At 32.1% G+C, this 26,433-nt stretch overlaps 2 protein-coding genes across 5 annotated transcripts in view; both read right to left on the bottom strand.

The window, feature by feature from the left end:
* The window catches only part of LOC124359632 (ATP-binding cassette sub-family C member 4-like), a 114,865-nt gene extending 113,251 nt beyond the window's left edge, over positions 1-1,614 (bottom strand). The window contains exon 1 of one of the 2 annotated variants that reach the window (XR_006922179.1): positions 1,313-1,614. Coding sequence is in view for 1 of the 2 variants with exons in the window: in XM_046812536.1 (XP_046668492.1) it covers positions 1,313-1,398 (86 nt within the window). In the remaining variant the exon portion in view is untranslated. The remainder of the gene's footprint in view (positions 1-1,312) is intronic. The other variant, XM_046812536.1, reaches the window with a different exon arrangement.
* A 3,974-nt stretch (positions 1,615-5,588) lies between these two features.
* LOC124359636 overlaps positions 5,589-26,433 on the bottom strand; it is a 73,388-nt gene continuing 52,543 nt past the window's right edge. For all 3 annotated transcript variants that reach the window (XM_046812542.1, XM_046812539.1, XM_046812541.1), the window contains one exon: positions 5,589-5,792. The gene's annotated coding sequence lies outside the window, so the exon portion shown is untranslated. The remainder of the gene's footprint in view (positions 5,793-26,433) is intronic.

A 26,433-nucleotide genomic window follows, 5' to 3' on the forward strand; every position in this document is an offset into this window, starting at 1 on the left:
TTTTAATGATGGTTAGTTTTATTTGGAATTTTGATTATCCAAAATAAAAGCTTGATTTCGTTAACTTTGAGTAATTACAACTCTAGTGTAAACCATCTATAAATAAATTCAATGTTTTAACAATGAGGACCATTTTCAAAATGGTCACATTGTGCAAAATGTTCATACTAATAAATTAGAAAATTCAAAATATTTAAAAGTGGCTAATTAAATCCGGCAACCAAACATCAGAAATATCCCTAAAGCAGACAGTTCAACTCACCTGAATAATAATTTCGTTAATATAACCGTCCTAAAATGTAATACAACATATATTGGCTTTGTAAAGATAGGCATACAGTACTTAAAATCATTAAAGGCAATCCGTACATGTTAATTAATATAGAAAATCAGTTATTGTAATTTAAAATGTAAATCTTTAATTTTCTAAGTCTTCCTAATTGTCTGCATATGTACACTTATTAAAAACGTATGTTAGGCTTATTTCTTTGATTTAGAATATAAATATGTCTAAAAATAATTTTCTCTTGGTAATAAACAACTTTTACATTTACATTTCTTTTTTGTTTCTGCCCTACATTTAAGTTTGTAAATAAATTAAAGGATACAATTTTTTAAATCAGTTTTGAAAGCAAGTACTTTTCAGAGCAACAAACAATATTGTTTCATATTACCAGTTTTATTTTTTTAGAGAATATGGAAAACATCTTAAATTGAGAGTGTTATTAGCACCTGTGTTATTTGTCTGCCCCCACTTTTTCCTCTAGTGTATCTAACTACATAGCAATGCATATCCAATCTCCCAAATACGAGTTTGGCCTTTGAGTAAGTAAATTATGCTGCTTTGGATGTCACCTCCAATAACCCACAATAAATTGAGTTGTATATTTCAAAGTTGTATTATTCCATTTGAGTTTTCCAAAAATACTGTTTTGTCACTATTCTCCTATTTACATCAAAAGTAATATTGTTACCACAACAAACATACCACCATCCAAAAAAACCACAGTAAAAACAAAGTTCTTATTGAGTATTAATCTTGTGTTCTTAGCAATAGCTCCTTTATATTTCCATTATACCTATATTAAAATAAATATTTGTATAAATCATTGCATTTTTTTTTCTTTTGAGCTACAACTGTGTTCTTTAAATACTAAATAAAGTATTATAGAATTTGACAGTGATATTTGAATTTTGTATTAGTTAAAGTTAACTAATGCAAATAAAAAACTTGATGTGTCTTTCACGAATTACTCAAGTTAAAAAACTATTGAAAATCAAAATAAAGATTTTACCATGGCACAATACTTACAATAAAAATAATCTTGAAAATAGACTTGCTTTGCTTTGGGGGTTAGTGCGTGGCACTCGGACCATTGAGCGTACACTCGCATCCATGTTCTCCTAGACAGGTACCTTCACTGTGTCAAGATAAGTAGCATAAACACACACACATTACACCACAGCCTTCACCAACTTACTGTTATCTCAAATCTAGTTTACTTATATCTTAAAGTTTTGGGTGTAATTTAAGAATATTCTAGATAATCATGGGCAATCATATTTTTAGCTTGAAATTGAATTTGGTTAAAAGTTTTTTAATACATAACATTTATATATAACTTATATGAGTTTACTTTCATTAACCCTTTCCACTCGGATTTTTTTCACTAGTCTGCCCCCTCAGCTCGTATTTATTTTAGCATATTTTCAGTAAAAACCCATTTTTAGCAAACTGGAAGTCAATAAAGTATATACATTATTATATTGTATAATAATTTTATTTTATTTCTAATTTATATTTTAGAGATATAAAATTTGATAATTACACTAATAAGTTTTATATTTTAGCATGGTATGGTATCGTTCAAAACACTCTGCAGGATGAAGACCAGGATTTTTTTGAACAGGTTTTACAATAGTAAAGTGTTTCCTTTCTTCCTCCTGGCACCTTTCTATTGCTACAAACAGCACAGTCTTTAGTTTTTTTTGTTGGATGAGCTGCAAGAAAGTGAGGTTGTTTGTTTAGCATTTCTTCTTTTTCTACTGATGAAGGACGACCCCGCTTCAAACTCATAGGGTTACGGACATGGCCTACAAGTCCAGTGATAAGGATTTCTCTGAAATTCCTGTGTTGAATTGTTTTTTCTCCATGGTTTTGTTTATTCGTGTTGAAAAAAAGAAAGCTATTTACTATTCCCACTTCCAACATCCAGAAAAATAGCTTTCTCCACTACTTCAGAGATTTACGGGGAAATTTGTAGGAAGCAATATAGTGGTCTGCTTGGTCCAAGCCACCCATATATTTGTTATACTGACAGATAACTGTTGGCTTTTGTATGTTTATTTGATTATCCTTGCCTTAATTAAGTAATTCAGCAATAACTTCTGAATCAGAAAGAAAAGAGGTACTTGGTAATGACATATCGAGTCACTAATGCGAACGCGTCTGAAAATTGGTTAGGAAACGTGACTACAATAACAAAGCAAAATAAATCAGCAGCCGACCAATCGTAGTTCAGCTGTAATTTATTAGTTCCTGAGAATGCCGTGCGATCGCAGCACTAATCGGAAACATCGTAGGCCGGCTAAAAATAAAGTAAAGCTGACATCACTGCAATGTCGGATGGCGTCCGACATACGAGCGGAACGGCCAAATAACAATGTCGGACGACGTCCGACATACGAGCGGAAAGGGTTAAATGTAGTATTCAGTAAGAAATATATAGGAATTATATATATATTTGACAATGTCAAATACTCAAAACTCATTGACAATGTCTGCTTTCCGTACATAGATTGCAGTCATTTTACGCTGGTATTATTGATTTGGATAGTTTTAATATTTAAAAAGTCACATAATTTTAATATGACTTCCATGAGGACAGAAGCACAGAACAGATTTTTCTGGATCACTTCTTGAGGGATAACGGGAAATTTACCAAAAGAAATTTAGGCAATTTTGTGTGGATTCAAACAGCTTATGAGAAAAATGTGAATGTTTTATCGTGAGTTCATAAGTTGTAACTTGAAGGACTGGCGTGTCTTTTTTTAAACGATTTATAACTTAAGAAAATAATATCTTTTAACGAAATAAAATTTGGAAAAATTACATGGTATTTAATTTTACAAGGTAATAATGTTTTGGCAATTCTCACCTTTCATGTACATACTTAAAAAATGCATACTCTTAACTTCAACTGTTTTTCTTTGAGTCTGATTATAATATTCCCCCTAAATATTGCTTCAAATCCCTCAATGTTTATTTATCATAAGATGATAAAAAACCTATTTTGTCTTCCAAAAAGGTATCTTAAGATACTGTGATCAAATTTTTGACAAAAGTTCAAAAAATATGATGTTAATAGAAAACCGTTGTACCACCTTAAGCTAAATTGCACATAGGAGTCTATCCTTGTTGTACGTGGTCCAGACCACACATTTTATAGTTTCAGATTGTTTTCTTACAATCTTCTTAAACATTATTTATTTAAAGTAATATTTTACTAGAAACCCATTTATGTCATCTTTAAAAGTACTTAATATTTATTATTATTATTAACTCTTTAATGAGTACCCGTATTTGCTTAAAAATAGTATTGAAGTTTCTGATTGTAATCTTTTAATTAGTGTGAAAGTAGTTTGATATTCTGGAACATCACATTTGTAATTTTTTTAAATGGTTATTTTATACCTTTCTATAGTTTAATTAAATATATGATATTTTTACAAATATTAATACTACATACACTTATACACTTTTCCATATAAAAAGATAGATGAAAAGAACAGCAGGGGTGTGAACATTGCAAGAATATTCCGCTATCACTAGTGTTTGTACTCAAGTGAACACCCAGTAACCAGCTGTTCCTAGCCTTAAACGCTTGAGCACAGTTTCCCTCGAAAGAACATTGACTGCTCTTATGATATCATATGTATAATACATATGTTTTGATCTTAGGATAAAACAGCCGAGGCAATTCTTACTACAGTAAACGATAAATGTAACTATCATGGGACCTGGTATAAATCTCTCATCATTTTAAATCTTCATTGATTCATCGGGAAGCAGCCACAATAAATTTGTTATTGGTTTTACTCACTGAATATCAGGTTTAATCCTGTTTATGTGGAATGGAGCCAGAACATAACTTACATAGTGAAAACATTTGACAGTCCTTTTATGAGTAGAGTGAGGGAAATGACAATGGCAATGATGAAATATTAAGCTCCGACGATAAAAACGTGTTTGGTGACAGTGACTATGTGACAATGAAGAAAATTCAGCTGATGAAAATGAAGCCATGGAAGAAGAGGCTGCAGCCTCCTGACAAGGAGATTCAAGAACCAAATCCTGAACTTAATTTAAATCTAATAAATTTAAGGTTGAAATCTCATATCATCTAATTACTTTAAAATCTAGGCAAACAACTGGTCTAAATGATGATTGAGTATTTCTCCTTTTATAAATTTACTTCTTTGTCAAAACTTACAAATAGTCTACAAAACAGTTGATTGCAAATTTGTTGTTTTTGATATTATTTTGTTCATTGCTATTATTATGTTATTCAACTAACTTTATTTGCAGATGTTCCAACTGTAATCCGTTGTTTTCCAAACAGAGTTATATCCTGGAACTGAGTTTTCTACTGCTCTTGAAGACCTCTTCTCCGTTTATTGATTGAACAGCAATCCTGATTTGTTGCATCATGTCCTCTCAAGTTGTAGCCTTGATGCATAAGTCTTTTAAGCTTTCCCATAATTAGTAGTGCATACATGTTTAAGCCGGGGATCTGGGTAGGTAGTTGACCTCATCCAGAGTTTGTTACACTGCTTCACTCCATCATGTATAAACCACATTTCTTGGATAGTTTATTCAAGATTATTCAAAAATATCTGAATATTTTTGAAATATCAGGTTTGAAATATCCTTAATGTGAACTATTTAAAAAAAATGGGAATGAGCTTAAACGTGACAACTGTAACATATTTTTTAGAAAAAGTCATTCTTTGGTAACCTTGGATAAAAATTTGGATTTGTTAACATTTTTAACAGTAAAAATAAACTGTGAAACTGTACAACTTTGACATATTAGATCACTGCATACAAGAAGCAAAATAAATGAAAATCTTTTTCCAAAATAATGAGTGAAAACTTTAAAATTATGCAAGGCTTGACCTACCTTTACATTTAAAATCTTTCAAAAATTATCCCTATAGACACTAAAAGTAAAAATGGTACCTCGTTTAAATTTTATTGTCAGATTTACTGTGTAAAAGATACTAATACAACTGGCATTGAAAAAAATCAGCCTGTAGTTAATATACTAAGTATTGAATCTGCCAATTAAAATGATATAACTCACAATCCAATTCAAGCAAGGGTTATAACTATATATTTGAAGAAATTATTATAAGTTGTTAGTAGTGTTGTAAAATCAATATGACTGAGTTTATAACCCTTTTGAAATTTATTTACCAGTGTTCAACCAGATCCAAATAATTGTAAGCACAATTCTATCAGTCTGTTCTCACATGGACTGCCAAACCCAAGTATATCAATAGGTGTGATAGAGGACAAAAATGAGTTTAACACTTAGTAACAATCATTTATTGATAATTTATCACTAAGGAATTGAAAGTATTTCCAATGCTTCACCTGACAGCCTGAATATGTCCCATTTTTCAGTCTTTGTCATATTGACTATACCTAGGATATCGAAGACTTCTTTTGATGCATCCCTGTCCAAGGTATGATAATCCATGTATGCACATTTGTTTGCAACAGTATGCTGTAACACAAGTTCGATATAAGAAAATGGGTATCATTATATAATCATATAACAAAATTATAACAATCGTTATTATTCCTTATTAGCTAACTATCTTTAATGTTTATTTTTTATGACTTTAGTTATTATTAAGACTTAAAAAGGATAACAGGATTGTTGCTGTATAGATGCTCATCACTCTCAATTTAATTATAATAAAATCGATTGTTTTGAGACTTGTGGTTTAATAGCTTCCTCACATTTTAAGTAATTTAATTTTTATCTAGACGTGTATAATGCTATTTATGATTCACTCTTTATTAGGATTTATTAAGTCTTATATGTAATTTTTTATTTTATGTTTAATGTTATTACTATCTTATAATGCATTGTAACGTAATGACTCATTTCATACACCCAGCTCACATTCATTTCAATATTTAATTTAATTTAGAAATTTATTAGTAATAATAATTAAGGAATAATTAATTATAAATTGTCTCAAATTTTAATACAAACAATAATAAATACAAAATTAAATTAATCAAAATTCACCTTATTACATATAAAACACAAAAGTTATGAAGTGAACTAAAGTCAGTGATAAAGTGTGCAGGGATGATTGTTGAAGAGTGAAGAGAGCAGAGGTTTAAAAGGTTAAGAGGAGAGAGGGATCTGGAAGAAGTGAAGCAAGATTATTATTTTAAATAAAGTAACTGGTTACATTTATTCAGCAGTATTTGAAAGGTTACTTTATTAAATTCTTATTATCACTGAAGTACAGAGAAGCAGAAAACAGACATTGGGTGAGAAAATTCCTTTTAAGTTTAAAAGTGATTCATTGGAAGAACATAAAACCCGGGAACATTCGATTTGGCTAATAATTCAAAATTAATATAATTAAATTTTAACAAAATTATTTTTCAAAATTACAATATCTTTTATTAAAAACAATACCTAATATTTCTATTTCATTAAGCCAGCACGACCACTCTGCCCTAAAATTTAAGAACTGTATTTACAAAAATTTACCATTATTGTATCCTCCATCTTGTTTCAAAATTCTACTACAACGAGAAGACATCCGAGACGGCCCAAAACGGAACAAAATAATTTCATCCCAAAATCACAATTCATCTGGTTATAAGCCAATACACCAGAAACCTCACCAATCTCATCAATCCCCAGTCACACCACATAATAACATTGCACAAAGAGCATATCAGCCAAAGAATCAATATCACGGACAAAATCAACATTATAATGATCGAAAACCAACATAACAAGAACTATTACCACCCATACAACAGTTGTAATGATAATGAATTCAAGAGTAAGACACAACCATACAAAGACCATTACCAAAATCGACAGAATACCCACTACTACCCAGGAAACGATAGACATCACCCCACCACAGAACAGGCACAAGTATGCACTATCGTGCGGCAGGGAGAAAATGCTCGAAAGCCACCTTCTAGTACCGGCAACGACTGCAGCGAAGACGTTCCAGCAGTGGGAAACGGCTGCGCGCTGTAGAACGGAACCGAGGAAACATAGCACCAGGAATAAAATACGAAACTACAGCGCTAGGAAATAACGACCTCGGATATTTAAATCTGAATTATTCTTCAAACTATAACCCTAGTAGTGAATTTCAAGTTAACAACATAATATGTGATAAAGATTTCCTTTTTGATGAAAAAATAGAACATCCACTAATAGCTAATCCTATACAAATAAGATGTCCAGAAATTAACATCAAAATTAATAATGTAGAAACTAATGCCTTAATTGATTCCGGATCATCTATTACTTGTTTGTCAGAGTCTTGGTTTAAAGATAACCAACAATCATTAAAACCATTTGAAGAACTGCCTCTAGCCAATACTACCATTAAAACTGCTATTGGAAACATTTCAAAACGAATCAACAGAGTCATATACGTACCTGTCACGGTAGCTGACGAGACTACTCATAAAATTCCTTATAATACCGCATCTTGTCAAACCAGTGATTTTAGGAATGGATATGCTAGTATTATGGGAAGCAGAGCTAAACTTTAATAATAATACAATAAATATGAAAATAAACAATACAAATGTTATAACGAAGTTTGTAATGGCAATAAATGAAGGGCACTTATGTGAAATCACCACTCAACAAGGCGTTATGCTTAGGGAAGATTTTAATGACTCAATGTCAATATTTAATGAGTATGGCACTATAAAACAATAAGAAGATAACAAGATTAATAATGAGAATAATGATTACATTGATGCACAACACAATATATCATCCAAAGATAATATGTCGGTGGAAGATATAACGAAAACTCTAATCCCTAATAACTACATAAATGAAGAACAAAAACAATGTTTGATCAATCTACTATACCAATATAGGGACATTTTCTCAGACAAACCCGGATGTTGCACTAAATATGAACACGAATTAAATATGGAAAATCCTAAAAATTTTAAATCATTAACCTATCCAGTACCTCAAGCATACCAAGACGCTGTACAAACTGAGATTCAACGCATGGAGAACCTCAACATAATCGAGAGAAGCAAAAGTACCTATGTAAATGCTATCATTCCAGTAATTAAAAAGTCTGGAGAAATTCGATTGTGTTTAGATGCCCACAAAGCAAACGCAATAATTAAACCAGATTATGAATGTAACCGCAGTGTTAGCGAAATTCTGAGTAAATGTAGAAACGCAAAATTCATAAGCAGTGTAGACTTAACGGCTTCATATTGGCAAATCCCACTTACTAAAAATTCGCGCCAATACACCGCATTCCAATTTAGAGGCAAGACCTACCAGTACAAAGTCACACCATTTGGAATTTCTACCTCCCAAGCTGCACTAGTAAGAGCTCTTGATAACGTGTTTGATTATGAGATAGAAGCTTTCACAGCAATTTACGTTGATGACATATGTATCATTTCCCCTGATTTCAATACACATCTACAACACCTAGAATACATATTCAAAAAGCTAGCTGAAGCCAACATGACAATAAACTATGAAAAATCTTAATTCTGTAAAGATTCTGTACCATTCCTAGGTTTTACTCTAACAAATGAAGGTCTTTGTATGGATAACAGTAAGATTGATCCAATTCTAAACTTCCCAACTCCCAGAAGTCGTACACAATTAAATTCCTCGGATGTATCAATTATTACAATAAATTTATTCATAAATTCTCTGAAACAGTCCAGCCACTACTACGACTAAAGTCAAAGAAGGTTAAATTTCATTGGGCTAGAGATGATGATACAACATTCAACAAAATTAAACAGCTATTCATTAAAACTAACACTCTAACACACCCCGATCCATCCAAAGAATTCTATTTACAGACCGATGCGTCTGAACTTGCAATTGGCGAACATCTATATCAAATCAAAGAAAATAACGAACAAGCCGCAATTATGTTCATATCACGCACATTACAACCAGCAGAACAGCGTTTCACCACAACCGAAAATGAATTATTGGCTATAATCCACTACCTACAGAAGTGTCAATACATTGTTATGGGCGTTAAGTTAACAGTAATTACAAATAACCAAAACCAACTTTTTTGAAAATCTGCCGTTTGTTAAACAATAGATTAGCAAGATGGATATTGGCTATACAAGAGTACGACTTTAAAATAATCCATTGCAAAGGGACGGACAACATTACTGCTGACACTCTCAGTCGTATATGCCCACAACACATGTCAAGCGATGCAAACAACCTCACTGAGTTATCTATTCATTACATCGAGAGAATTCCCGACCAACATCTACAAGATCAGCTCCGAAACTTACCTCAACTTCAACATCAAGACCCTAAACTACAACCGCTTATAGAAATCTTACAGTTACCTGTGGAAACAAATGAATTTCAACAATTATATACTAATTATCATTTATATGACAACGCTTTACTACAAAAATTTAAGGGCAAATGGTTTATAGTCATCCCAGAATCAGTAATTAAACCACTAATACTAGAATGCCATCTCTACTATCTACACTGCGGCACAAAAAAATGTTTCCTGTTACTGCGTGAAAATGTTATTTTCAAGAATATGCATCGAACAATCAGGCAACTGTTATCATCATGTGATAAATGTCAGCGCTGCAAAATCAACAACCATCCACTCAACAGTCAAGCCAAAGGAGTTAAATGCAGAGAGAAGAATGACCAGTTAGCAGTTGACATCATAGGTCCCTTACCGACTAGTGTAGGAAATACAAAATACATGTTAATTGTTATTGACATATTTACCAAATTCGTTAAACTTTATCCACTGCAAAGAGCAACAACCAGAAGTATATTACATAAATTATTTCACCATCACTTTCCTAATTACGGTTTTCCTAAACGAATTCAATCAGATAACGGAACCCAATTTAAAAGTAACAAATGGATCAGAAAATTTGAATCCCACAGCATACAATTAATATACAGTCCAGTGTATCACCCCAGTTTTAATTTGGCAGAACGGCCAATTAGAGAAATAAAGCGTTGTCTCAGAACGTATTATTCACAGAATCATAAGAGATGGGTGAAATATGTACCTGTTATAAATGAATGTCTTAATGAAATTTACCATGAATCAACTGGATTCACACCAAATGAACTACAGTTTGGAACAAGAAATATCAGATTTTGGGAAAAAATATATATCAAACCCTCTAGCTGAATAAGTACCAATCGAACACAAACTACTGATTGCAAGGTGTAAACTCAAAGAAAATAGAAAGAGATCTGATAAAATAAATGAAAAGAGAAAACCAGTTTCTCTCCAAATTAATGACCAAGTATTGCTAAAGTCCCATCACCTTTCTAAAGCTATTGCTGGTGAAACATCAAAATTATTTGAAGTGTACGAAGGTCCATTCATAATTCAAGAAATCCTCGGGAAATCGACCTACCAAATTTCTGATTTATCCAAAGAGCATGTATATGGACCTTATCATATCTCCGCTTTGAAGCCATATAAAAACTCGGTCAACAACGCTACAGAAGATACTGAAGTTGATGCGTTGGGACCTGTGTGAAAGTAATACTATTTCCTCAAATAAACAGTGTAACTATACACCCAGTGACATAGACACTTTTAATCAATACTATATAAACATTTTCCTATTAGGAGGGGATAATAATTTGTGAGTGGAAGGTATACCGCTATTCGGTACACAATTCATTTGATGTGTATTTCCAAAAATAAAACTATGTCCTTTGACATTGAGTAAATATTTGCCATTGATCTAATGTTTCTCTATTATTTGTTTATTGTATACTAAAAGACTTATAACTTGGTTCGTTGGCTTAGCTTAAATACTACCTAACCCTAATTTTAATTTTGTTCTCCTTTTTCCCTCTTGTTTGTTTGTTAATTAAATTTATTAAATAGTATGTAAGATCATCAGTTAATTCACTCATTTAATGTGGTTCATCCTTCTCTTTAATTATCACACATCGATATGTATCATTTGCTATTCATTCGTCATTGTATCGAAACCACGTTCATTTATTTCACATGATTTCTGAGGGGATATTGTAATGACTCATTTCATACACCCATCTCACATTCATTTCAATATTTAATTTAATTTAGAAATTTATTAGTAATAATATTTAAGGAATAATTAATTATAAATTGTCTCAAATTTTAATACAAACAATAATAAATACAAAATTAAATTAATCAAAATTCACCTTATTACATATAAAACTCAAAAGTTATGAAGTGAACTAAAGTCAGTGATAAAGTGTGCAGGGATGATTGTTGAAGAGTGAAGAGAGCAGAGGTTTAAAAGGTTGAGAGGAGAGAGGGATCTGGAAGAAGTGAAGCAAGATTATTATTTTAAATAAAGTAACTGGTTACATTTATTCAGCAGTATTTGAAAGGTTACTTTATTAAATTCTAATTGTCACTGAAGTACAAATAAGCAGAAGACAGACATTGGGTGAGAAAATTCCTTTTAAGTTTAACAGTGATTCATTGGAAGAACATAAAACCCAGGAACATTCGATTTACCTAATATTTCTATTTCATTAAGCCAGCACGATCACCCTGCCCTAAAATTTAAGAACTGTATTTACAAAAATTTACCATTATTGTATCCTCCATGAATTGTTTCAAAATTCAAACCTGTATGTCAATTTATCATCATTAAAGTTCACATTTATATCATACTGAGTTATTTGTTATTTCTAACTATAATCATCAGAATACAAATTAAGTTTAACCATTTATTTAAAGTGTATAATAGTAATGAATTACAAAAATTGGCGTCCAACATAGCAGCTTAATGAAATATTAATAATCTTTGATTTGAGACAATTTTCTAGATCGTAAGAATAGCCTAGGCATAAGTACTGTACGTAGTTGTCATTTATTCATATTGTCTGTCAATAGGCTATAGGTTATTTAATAACTCACCGTATTAAACATTTAATTAACAAGAAATTAGTCCTGTAATATATTCCTATTTTTTATCGCAATTAATGTCCCGTGATTTTAATTTAAGATACCCTAAACGGTACCCATTTCCAACAGATAAAATGGAAAATAACCAAATGCTAAACGTAAACAAAGACGCCATTAATCCCGGTATCGAAGACGAAAGCGGACAGAGAGAAGAAGCAGAACAAACGCCCACAATTCCTCGTGCTAACCAAGTCAACATTCTCACAGCGGTCGACAACCAATCACGGATGAATGAAAACAGTGCTACCAACACCTACGCGGTAAATTTCCCTGATTCCCTGCAGAGACGTGAAGATGGAGCTACTGAGCCTTTAACACTAAACGTTGTAGTTGAACATTCTCATTATACTCAATCAGTTGATGCCATTGGCAGTGATAGGTCAAATAAGCAAACCGCTAACGAATCCCAATCGACAGCTCTTCATGCTATCATGAACAGTTTAAGACAACTTAATGAAAATTTAATTAACACTAAATCTGAGTTAAACGAAAACCTAAACGCAAAAATAAACTAAATAAGTGATTGTATTTCTAAAACTAAAATTGAACTTAGCCATGAAATCAAATCTTGTAGGGAGACACTCGAGAGACAAATTAATGAACTGCGGGATGATCAAACTGAATTCCACAATGAATTGAACGCTATAAGGGACAATCAAGATCAATTCCGTGAAAAAATAGACCTGAAAATTAAAAAATCCACTGACAGCATTACAGGTGAATTAAATCATAGTTTTGAAGAACATAAGACATTTGTAAACCAACAGATGAATAACCAACAATCCAAGATATTAGAATCGGTACAAAACAAAAATCAAACTCTAGAAAATAAAATTGCTTTTGAAATAAAAAATGCTATAGACCAAGTACGCCATGAAAACGCGGAAACAAATAAAATACAAATCAAAACCATTATAAATGAAATTCAACCACAAATCCAAAACAATCGTGATAGAATAAACAATCTAGCCGAGTGTATTAATAAATATGAATGTGAATTAGAAAATATAAAATCTAAATCTCAAATTGAGACGAAACCATGTGGACCATTGCAAGTCATTTGTACCGGAGGAAATTCTGTAGACAGACAAGTGCCAAAATTCAACGGATGTTCTAACAGTCCAATGGAATTTTTACAACAATTTAGAAGGTATTACGAAAAAAATATAGGTCGTGTGCAACTCACACACACATCTAACACTGAACATCTCATTGACATATTAGAAAGTAGTCTCGATGGTCAAGCGTTACCATGGTTCCAATTAATAAAACATTATATTAAAAACTGGGAGGATTTTGCACACGAATTTACTACGAAATATTGGAGTCGTGATGTGCAACGCGGCATACGTGCAAAAATAGAATCAGAACATTACAAGAATAATGGAACATTGACTCGTGCTGAATACTTCACCGAGCGTGTTATCACACTACAATACCCCACCAATAACCGAAGAAGAAATCGTCACCATTTTATCGGAACGGTTTGAACAAATTATTCAGGATAGCCGGAGCGTTCAAAACATTAACACCATTAAAGAGTTCGAACGATTACTACAACGAGAAGACATCCGAGACGGCCCAAAACGGAACAAAATAATTTCATCCCAAAATCACAATTCATCTGGTTATAAGCCAATACACCAGAAACCTCACCAATCTCATCAATCCCCAGTCACACCACATAATAACATTGCACAAAGAGCATATCAGCCAAAGAATCAATATCACGGACAAAATCAACATTATAATGATCGAAAACCAACATAACAAGAACTATTACCACCCATACAACAGTTGTAATGATAATGAATTCAAGAGTAAGACACAACCATACAAAGACCACTACCAAAATCGACAGAATACCCACTACTACCCAGGAAACGATAGACATCACCCCACCACAGAACAGGCACAAGTATGCACTATCGTGCGGCAGGGAGAAAATGCTCGAAAGCCACCTTCTAGTACCGGCAACGACCGCAGCGAAGATGTTCCAGCAGTGGGAAACGGCTGCGCGCTGTAGAACGGAACCGAGGAAACATAGCACCAGGAATAAAATACGAAACTACAGCGCTAGGAAATAACAACCTCGGATATTTAAATCTGAATTATTCTTCAAACTATAACCCTAGTAGTGAATTTCAAGTTAACAACATAATATGTGATATAGATTTCCTTTTTGATGAAAAAATAGAACATCCACTAATAGCTAATCCTATACAAATAAGATGTCCAGAAATTAACATCAAAATTAATAATGTAGAAACTAATGCCTTAATTGATTCCGGATCATCTATTACTTGTTTGTCAGAGTCTTGGTTTAAAGATAACCAACAATCATTAAAACCATTTGAAGAACTGCCTCTAGCCAATACTACCATTAAAACTGCTATTAGAAACATTTCAAAACGAATCAACAGAGTCATATACGTACCTGTCACGGTAGCTGACGAGACTACTCATACAATTCCTTATAATACCGCATCTTGTCAAACCAGTGATTTTAGGAATGGATATGCTAGTATTATGGGAAGCAGAGCTAAACTTTAATAATAATACAATAAATATGAAAATAAACAATACAAATGTTATAACGAAGTTTGTAATGGCAATAAATGAAAGGCACTTATGTGAAATCACCACTCAACAAGGCGTTATGCTTAGGGAAGATTTTAATGACTCAATGTCAATATTTAATGAGTATGGCACTATAAAACAATAAGAAGATAACAAGATTAATAATGAGAATAATGATTACATTGATGCACAACACAATATATCATCCAAAGATAATATGTCGGTGGAAGATATAACGAAAACTCTAATCCCTAATAACTACATAAATGAAGAACAAAAACAATGTTTGATCAATCTACTATACCAATATAGGGACGTTTTCTCAGACAAACCCGGATGTTGCACTAAATATGAACACGAATTAAATATAGAAAATCCTAAAAATTTTAAATCATTAACCTATCCAGTACCTCAAGCATACCAAGACGCTGTACAAACTGAGATTCAACGCATGGAGAACCTCAACATAATCGAGAGAAGCAAAAGTACCTATGTAAATGCTATCATCCCAGTAATTAAAAAGTCTGGAGAAATTCGATTGTGTTTAGATGCCCGCAAAGCAAACGCAATAATTAAACCAGATTATGAATGTAACCGCAGTGTTAGCGAAATTCTGAGTAAATGTAGAAACGCAAAATTCATAAGCAGTGTAGACTTAACGGCTTCATATTGGCAAATCCCACTTACTAAAAATTCGTGCCAATACACCGCATTCCAATTTAGAGGCAAGACCTACCAGTACAAAGTCACACCATTTGGAATTTCTACCTCCCAAGCTGCACTAGTAAGAGCTCTTGATAACGTGTTTGATTATGAGATAGAAGCTTTCACAGCAATTTACGTTGATGACATATGTATCATTTCCCCTGATTTCAATACACATCTACAACACCTAGAATACATATTCAAAAAGCTAGCTGAAGCCAACATGACAATAAACTATGAAAAATCTTAATTCTGTAAAGATTCTGTACCATTCCTAGGTTTTACTCTAACAAATGAAGGTCTTTGTATGGATAACAGTAAGATTGATCCAATTCTAAACTTCCCAACTCCCAGAAGTCGTACACAATTAAAAGCATTCCTCGGATGTATCAATTATTACAATAAATTTATTCATAAATTCTCTGAAACAGTCCAGCCACTATTACGACTAAAGTCAAAGAAGGTTAAATTTCATTGGGCTAGAGATGATGATACAACATTCAACAAAATTAAACAGCTATTCATTAAAACTAACACTCTAACACACCCCGATCCATCCAAAGAATTCTATTTACAGACCGATGCGTCTGAACTTGCAATTGGCGAACATCTATATCAAATCAAAGAAAATAACGAACAAGCCGCAATTATGTTCATATCACGCACATTACAACCAGCAGAACAGCGTTTCACCACAACCGAAAATGAATTATTGGCTATAATCCACTACCTACAGAAGTGTCAATACATTGTTATGGGCGTTAAGTTAACAGTAATTACAAATAACCAAAACCAACTTTTTTGAAAATCTGCCGTTTGTTAAACAATAGATTAGCAAGATGGATATTGGCTATACAAGAGTACGACTTTAAAATAATCCATTGCAAAGGGACGGACAACATTACTGCTGACACTCTCAGTCGTATATGCCCACAACACATGTCAAGCGATGCAAACAACCTCACTGAGTTATCTATTCATTACATCGAGAGAATTCCCGACCAACATCTACAAGATCAGCTCCGAAACTTACCTCAACTTCAACATCAAGACCCTAAACTACAACCGCTTATAGAAATCTTACAGTTACCTGTGGAAACAAATGAATTTCAACAATTATATACTAATTATCATTTATATGACAACGCTTTACTACAAAAATTTAAGGGCAAATGGTTTATAGTCATCCCAGAATCAGTAATTAAACCACTAATACTAGAATGCCATCTCTACTATCTACACTGCGGCACAAAAAAATGTTTCCTGTTACTGCGTGAAAATGTTATTTTCAAGAATATGCATCGAACAATCAGGCAACTGTTATCATCATGTGATAAATGTCAGCGCTGCAAAATCAACAACCATCCACTCAACAGTCAAGCCAAAGGAGTTAAATGCAGAGAGAAGAATGACCAGTTAGCAGTTGACATCATAGGTCCCTTACCGACTAGTGTAGGAAATACAAAATACATGTTAATTGTTATTGACATATTTACCAAATTCGTTAAACTTTATCCACTGCAAAGAGCAACAACCAGAAGTATATTACATAAATTATTTCACCATCACTTTCCTAATTACGGTTTTCCTAAACGAATTCAATCAGATAACGGAACCCAATTTAAAAGTAACAAATGGATCAGAAAATTTGAATCCCACAGCATACAATTAATATACAGTCCAGTGTATCACCCCAGTTTTAATTTGGCAGAACGGCCAATTAGAGAAATAAAGCGTTGTCTCAGAACGTATTATTCACAGAATCATAAGAGATGGGTGAAATATGTACCTGTTATAAATGAATGTCTTAATGAAATTTACCATGAATCAACTGGATTCACACCAAACGAACTACAGTTTGGAACAAGAAATATCAGATTTTGGGAAAAAATATATATCAAACCCTCTAGCTGAATAAGTACCAATCGAACACAAACTACTGGTTGCAAGGTGTAAACTCGAAGAAAATAGAAAGAGATCTGATAAAATAAATGAAAAGAGAAAACCAGTTTCTCTCCAAATTAATGACCAAGTATTGCTAAAGTCCCATCACCTTTCTAAAGCTATTGCTGGTGAAACATCAAAATTATTTGAAGTGTACGAAGGTCCATTCATAATTCAAGAAATCCTCGGGAAATCGACCTACCAAATTTCTGATTTATCCAAAGAGCATGTATATGGACCTTATCATATCTCCGCTTTGAAGCCATATAAAAACTCGGTCAACAACGCTACAGAAGATACTGAAGTTGATGCGTTGGGACCTGTGTGAAAGTAATACTATTTCCTCAAATAAACAGTGTAACTATACACCCAGTGACATAGACACTTTTAATCAATACTATATAAACATTTTCCTATTAGGAGGGGATAATAATTTGTGAGTGGAAGGTATACCGCTATTCGGTACACAATTCATTTGATGTGTATTTCCAAAAATAAAACTATGTCCTTTGACATTGAGTAAATATTTGCCATTGATCTAATGTTTCTCTATTATTTGTTTATTGTATACTAAAAGACTTATAACTTGGTTCGTTGGCTTAGCTTAAATACTACCTAACCCTAATTTTAATTTTGTTCTCCTTTTTCCCTATTGTTTGTTTGTTAATTAAATTTATTAAATAGTATGTAAGATCATCAGTTAATTCACTCATTTAATGTGGTTCATCCTTCTCTTTAATTATCACACATCGATATGTATCATTTGCTATTCATTCGTCATTGTATCGAAACCACGTTCATTTATTTCACATGATTTCTGAGGGGATATTGTAATGACTCATTTCATACACCCATCTCACATTCATTTCAATATTTAATTTAATTTAGAAATTTATTAGTAATAATATTTAAGGAATAATTAATTATAAATTGTCTCAAATTTTAATACAAACAATAATAAATACAAAATTAAATTAATCAAAATTCACCTTATTACATATAAAACTCAAAAGTTATGAAGTGAACTAAAGTCAGTGATAAAGTGTGCAGGGATGATTGTTGAAGAGTGAAGAGAGCAGAGGTTTAAAAGGTTGAGAGGAGAGAGGGATCTGGAAGAAGTGAAGCAAGATTATTATTTTAAATAAAGTAACTGGTTACATTTATTCAGCAGTATTTGAAAGGTTACTTTATTAAATTCTAATTGTCACTGAAGTACAAATAAGCAGAAGACAGACATTGGGTGAGAAAATTCCTTTTAAGTTTAACAGTGATTCATTGGAAGAACATAAAACCCAGGAACATTCGATTTGGCTAATAATTCAAAATTAATATAATTAAATTTTAACAAAATTATTTCTCAAAATTACAATTTTTTTTATTAAAAACAATACCTAATATTTCTATTTCATTAAGCCAGCACGACCACCCTGCCCTAAAATTTAAGAACTGTATTTACAAAAATTTACCATTATTGTATCCTCCATGAATTGTTTCAAAATTCAAACCTGTATGTCAATTTATCATCATTAAAGTTCACATTTATATCATACTGAGTTATTTGTTATTTCTGACTATAATCATCAGAATACAAATTAAGTTTAACCATTTATTTAAAGTTTGTAATAGTAGTGAATTACAGTAATAAGGGTAACAAATGATATATGTCATTTCTTATTTATTGCCACTATTATTTATAATATATTATAGTTTCTAGTATTACTTAATACAGGGTCTTCTAAAAGTCAGCGGCCACCCCTGTCATTTCTAGAAGTTTTTTGATCCACTGAAATAAAAATTTAGGGATCTTTGTAGGTTAATGAGGCCTACTTTTTGGCATATAAAAATGTTGGGAGACAGCTCCCCTGGTTGGAAGCACCGAGACCAATAATTTTTAAATGACAACCCCCACATTGAATACATTGTTGGAAAGGGAACTTTTTTAAATGTTGCCGCAAATCAGTAGTTGCTATCACCGTTCCAAGATGGCCACCGCTAAATGGCGAAAATGGAGATTTTTGAGTCTAGAAACATGTATATGATATCAGTTTTACAAATTAATTAATTATCGTTTCCAAGATTATAGCATCAAACAAGTGGATCCTTCATTGCCCTGACCTTTTTTGACGGATTTGAATGAAAATCAGTATTTGAGGAGCTTTCCCAAGGCCAAGGTTAGGATTCCACTACATCGGAAATGCTCTCTACAGCTTTCATCTGGTAATAGGGAATAAATTAACGTCAAGGTCATTTGGTTTGACTTTTATTTGAGTATCCCATTTATAAAGAAGTGTGATAGGAACTTTAATGGAGTGATATTGAATTTTTTAACCACTACTCAACCTATTTAAAAACCTGAGATAGATATAGACTTGTTGTTGGTGACAACACCACAGACATTCAAATTTGATAGTAATTTGGTATTAACTTGGAATAGTATGAGTTAGCCAACACGAAGTAATTTACATAACCAATGAGAGGGAGCACATTTTGAATAGTGATTGGGAGAGGATTGGGACAGCAAACTGTTTATCTGGAAGGTGGCAAAGTTTCAAGCAGTACCAAGGGGACGCAGCTAGCTTTGGGAAGATTTTGAGCAAGATGGCGACCAACGCCATCCGGAGCAAAATGGTACAGCAACGTGGGACTCGTAACAAAATGGCGCACAACTACATGGGGCGTCAACAACACTAAAAAACCGATACGCAGCAAATTGATGCAGCCAACGTGGGGCAGATCCGCAGCATGGCATAATAAACTGATAAGATCTGCTTTGATTCTGATGGTCTTCTCAAATGGAACAGCAATTAATGTGAAGCTGTTGTGGATATTCAACTGAGACAGTAAAACTATTCATTGACGTATACCCATGGTATTAGATGCTATAGAGTATACATAAACTATTGATTCATAGATCTAATATTATTAAGGCAGCAATTTTGCTGACCAGAATACTTTCAGAAGCACTCAAGTCCAGCAATAAAGATTTAAGGAAATTTCAAGAGTTTTAATACGAGGAAATCATCTCGAGTAGTTCAGACAGTAATTAACTGTCTTGTTTGATGCCCTGCTATTTTCATCAGATCCATTTATAACTCACATATCATTTAACAGAAGAACAGTTAGTTGACATGTCAATCATTAAACTAATTTGGACGATAAAGTGAATAAATTCATGTCAGAAAATGTGGCCTCTGAAATGGAATTTGATGATTGAGTTGCTGAGGTAAAAGAATGTTCGACATCTTTTGTAAGTACCAGATTTGAAGTTATACCATGTTCATATTGATTTCATAAATACGGTTCAAAATATTTATTATTTAAATATAATATTGTAAACCATATAAAATCAACCAACAAAGTTGCTATTTATCCGGCTTTAACTGAATTAATTTGGTGTTGTTGGACTTTAATTTTGTTTGAAACAATTTTGGTTTGTTTATTATTTTATTATAAAAAACTATTACTGAAAGCAGTTTACTGTATATAACATTCAAAAGGTATTAAAATAGTATTATCTAAGGCAAACAATCCATAAAAATACGTTTAATGAACTTCGTTTATTACTTACAGCTTTTTTCCTGCTAGATTGCCGTTTTTTCCCCACTACCAACTTTGAGATTTATTTAATTAATAACGAAGAAATATATTAAACTTTATACGGGAAAAGATTTAATTAATTAAAATGAAGTAAACATAACCAAAATTCGTGTTTTACAAAAGTACTAAATAGAATTACACAGAAAAGCCAATTGTGGGATAAATGACTTGTATATTGATGACGTCATAAAGCACATGTTGCTAAAAATTTAAATAAATATTTACAATACATTACATACTATTCCAAGTTAATACCAAATTACTATCAAATTTGAATGTCTGTGGTCTTGTCACCAACAACAAGTCTATATCTATCTCAGGTTTTTAAATAGGTTGAGTAGTGGTTAAAAAATTCAATATCACTCCATTAAAGTTCCTATCACACTTCTTTATAAATGGGATACTCAAATAAAAGTCAAACCAAATGACCTTGACGTTAATTTATTCCCTATTACACTGTCCATACATATATAATTCCACTCACCTTGCTTTGATAACTTAAGAATCTAACATAATATCCCATCCTTCATTAAAATTTCAATACACCATAATACAGTTTCCTATTAATTTCATCACTACTGTCCCAGGAGGATCCACATGAACACAACCTCCTTGCTTCAAGTCTGGAAAGAGAAGAAGGAATCTCCGTATAAAACTACACATACCGATTCAAAACAATACTCATCCCCTCTCCTGTTCAAATCAGTGTCTTCACGATTAAATATAATTTGATTCTTTTCTTATAATTGTCGAAATTTATCACGTTCACTATAATTAATCAATTTAAGTCTTTCTATTTTCTTTTTATTATTTTTTCAAAGCTTTTTATTTAAATTTTTAGCAACATGTGCTTTATGACATCATCAATATACAAGTCATTTATCCCACAATTGGCTTTTCTGTGTAATTCTATTTAGTACTTTTGTAAAACACGAATTTTGGTTATGTTTACTTCATTTTAATTAATTAAATCTTTTCCCGTATAAAGTTTAATATATTTCTTCGTTATTAATTAAATAAATCTCAATTCCGACAACATGTGATTCACTGACGTCACAGTCTGCCAATTCCCAGCGAATATTCAAATGTCGTAATTTGACCTGTCGTATCTTTGAAGCCGTATCGTAGTGTACCAAAGACCTTCTTGATGTGTTTCCGTCATTTGTTATGCCATAGCTTTGATTAGGTATGTCTACCAGCAAACCTAACTGTTTCTTGAGTTTGTCTTGTATATGTTTCTTCCTTCCTCTGTACTGGGTTTTTCAGTTGTCTCTAATTTAAAGACTGTTTTAAATTCTAATCTATACGATATGTACAAAATGCATTCTAGATATCTAATATGTCCATGTAGAGTAGATACGCTGTATTCGTATCTACTACTTTCACTTACTCTTTTTCCAATTGCTAGCGAGAAAACCAGCCTAAAACAGCTACCGCGAAATTTCCTATGACCGAATTTTGAATTTCAATGACTTTCCATGACCTTTTTTTCCATGACTTTCCAGGAATTCCAAAAGCGTGGCCACCCTGTTTGAAATAAAATGCTCTGGGGGGGGGGGGGGACAGGTCACATTTGTTGCCCCCTTTCAGTGTACGCCTGCACACATTTATCCAGTGAAATATTTGAATAATTTGATTTTAGCTGAAAAAAATGTGTACGTAATCACCAAGTATTGTTTGTTCCTCCACTAATGGCTATGATATCATTATGATTGTGATCAGGTTTCACAACTTCTCCATGTGGTGTGGCCATGGCCAACAGCTCTCAAAATGATTTGTGCCATTGTATCAAATATTTAAAAAGAAAAAAGGTTGAATTTTCGACAGAAGATATTACAAATACAATGTTTAACAAATAATAATAAATATTGTCTGCCTTCCATTAAAAGAGATGTCACTTAACCAAAACACACACATCCTGCACTCATGTATTCATGCAATTAAACAATAAAAAGAGAGTGAAATTACCAAACTCCACAAACCTATGACACATGATAATGCTACCCGTTATTGTTTAATGTAAATATTATTTATAAAACAGGTTCTGCCAGGTATCTAACAATCTGGGGAATACTGCTTTGAACTGAACAAATGAAGATTTGGACAATTAGATTTAATCGGCCTAGCAACGTTTCCGCATATTGCCAAGGGCCGATCTAATCGGCCCGATGGTATTGACGAAAATTGCCAAGGGCCGACTAGATCGGCCTTTCCAATATTGGACATCCTGTTGCTAAATATTGACGTATGATATCGTAAAACGTATCAAATTAAAGTCCAAGAAATGTACGACATAATTCACGTAGTGATAGTTTATATATATATATAGTATACAATATTTTTATGTAGCTGATATCTAGAAGGCTATGGTGCGAACCGCCTGTTGTCACGCTGCAGTCGTTTTGTTTACGTTCAGTTGTTTCTGCTAGCTGTCTAGTGTGGCTGTGTTGACATTTTGATTAGTGTTTTAAAAGTTTCCTACTTTTATTACTTCAGTTCAATTTCATTTTTTAATAAGGTATAGTTTGCCGAAATGAGTAAAAGGAACAGATCGCACTTAAGTGAAAATAGGTCAGATTCCGTTATATGCCCCCAACGCTTAAACTTTTTTCAATTAACTTAGAACGTTATAAAACGATTTAGTTGAGTAATAGAACTAACATTATGCCCCCAATGCTAATTTTTCATTTACGTATGATTATAATGAATTAGAATTGGTTACTAGCTAATCATGTGATGCCACGCGGCCTGCCGTAATCGGGATTCTCGAGGAAGATAAGATAACAGCGACAACAATACTGAGCGCAATACCTGGAAATGCTTGTTGATTGATGGAATGTTAGTTCTGTTACTCAACTACATCGTTTTATAACGTTCTAAGTTCATTGAAAAAAGTTTAAGCGTTTGGGGCATATAACGGAATCTGACCGCGAAAATTCATTCTTAGCCTATATGATAAAAACACTCACTCAGTTATTTCATCTGAAGGATTTGGTATAATAGGCCTAATGAAATAAGCCCAAAGTAATTAATTTAAGTCTGTTCATAATAAATAAATAACAGTTGCATAATCTACCTTAATTTAATTTCATAAAACTAGTTAAATATATTTTACATGAACAAGAGTAAGCGTGCATGTTGGTGCAGGTTTTCAGCATTTTGCAGCAATATATAAAAAAATTCAAAACTCAGTTATATATAAATATATTTTTATGAAACTTGGTACATTTATTCCAACTAACATGGGGAACATAAAATTGGCACATAACACCAATAAAACAAAAATAAATAAATACTTTTTGTATCTTAAACAAAACAAATGTGTTTTTTTTGTTTTTGTATTTTTGTTTATACATATATAAATATTTTTTTTTAATTTATGGTCAAAATATATGTATACCAATTTGTAGCCTATATCTTGCCCTAAATAATAAAGCAAAAAGTGTCTCATTATGTTAATTTTTAAGGAAGATGTTAATTTTTTAGTAAAATACTGCAGTAACATAAAAATAGTGCTTGGCACTGAGGGGAATGGCCTGTCACAAATAATTGGCACTGGCTGCATGACCTCCACCACTTCGCGTGGCACTCAAAGGGTTAATCATGAAATTTAAATTTTCATCATTGCTAAATTTTTAATATATCTATCTCTAGACTACATGTAATTTTATAAAAGTGTCAAATGATTTTTTGTTTTAATCATTTTGAGCAGCACCTGAAATTGTGTACAAAGTCAGCACTTTTTGTAAGTTTAAAATAAAAAGATAAAAAAGTTTGAATGTTTAAATAAGATACTTAACCCTTAAAGCGCTAATTTAAATTACTGTCAAACGCTAAGACATAAAAAAATATATTTTTTAAAATTTCCCAATGCTAATTTTTGTTTCATATTCCTTGGTATTACCTTTATAAGAAAAAATAATAAACATGTAATATTAGATATTTTTGAGAATTTTATACGTACGAAAACATTTGAAATTTTGAATAGACTGCATTGCAGGATAATGTACATAGGAACACTATTTGACTGATTACATTACATTTATACAGATTATTTATAATGAGTAAATTGTTACTGAAATTTCTGTATAATTAGTACATAAAAATAAATATGTTCAGTATAAGATTTTGAAATGTAATAATATGAAATTCAACACAAACTTATTTATACGATAGCCTACAAGGGAAATGAAACAAATATTGTACTTATAAACCTTATTTATTTAGAATAAATAAACTGGACTTGTATGGTGAAACTGGTATAAAATAAAAAATTGTCCACAGTCCACAGTATCAAAATCAATCGCACTTGAGAATAAAGTGTTTATAATATTACTAACAAATTCGTCAAAACTTGGATCATCTGGATTAACCATTATAACAAAAAATTATACTAAATGTTAGTAAAAACAAATTAAAACACTATTAGAATAAAAACGGATGATTCAAAACACTTTGTTTAACAATATAACCAACATACGACCAACACACACGTAGTTAAACAGCTGAATGAAATGAACGCGTCTGTAGGCGTATGCCGCGTCACAGGCCATACAAAAAATGGCGGCGATTGCTTTCAACCCGAGTAGATACCGTTACAACGTCCACCAACGGTGACAAAGCGTTTTGTCTAGTCCCGACAGTCGAAAGGAACATCGACCTGCTCTCTTAGGAAGTTTTAACAACTAATTCTTCGCCATTTCAAAAGTAAAGCTTTTGCGTTTGTAGACGTTATCCGCGTTTAAAGCATAGGCAGTTCCGCGTCTATAGGCGTTAGCCGCGTTGGAAGGTTTAATATCAAGGGACAAAACTAAAGACTTTGATTTAAAAAAATATTTAGTATCTATTTAGAAACCTAACAACTTCTTCTCTAGGTAAAACAAAAACCCAACTGTTTCTTACTTCTTATAAAATTAAATTTCTAGAATAATACATTTTACTTTTAAGCTTTACATTTTATTGCAGATAATATTCCATAATGAATTAAAGTGAACATAATAATTATTAAATAACTAAACCTTTTTGGAGCCAAGTGCCTTGTATTAAAAGAGCCGACACAGAAACTGTAATATCCAATATTTTGTTAGACATGCCATAACTAATTTCATATTATAGATATAATGTTAATTTTTTGTTTGTTATTTCATCTCTTTATTCAATACAGTTACAGTACAATAGAACACATAATTAATCAAGAATATAACTGTGAAAATATCTATAATAAAGAAAAATATTATGCTTTTAAATCAAATTTAGGCTTATGAAAAGATAACCAAATAAATACTTCATACATAAAATTTAATTATATTTTAAAGTTAATATAATTGTTACATT

This window comes from Homalodisca vitripennis, chromosome 4, assembly GCF_021130785.1.
Source record: "Homalodisca vitripennis isolate AUS2020 chromosome 4, UT_GWSS_2.1, whole genome shotgun sequence".
NCBI lineage: Eukaryota > Metazoa > Arthropoda > Insecta > Hemiptera > Cicadellidae > Homalodisca > Homalodisca vitripennis.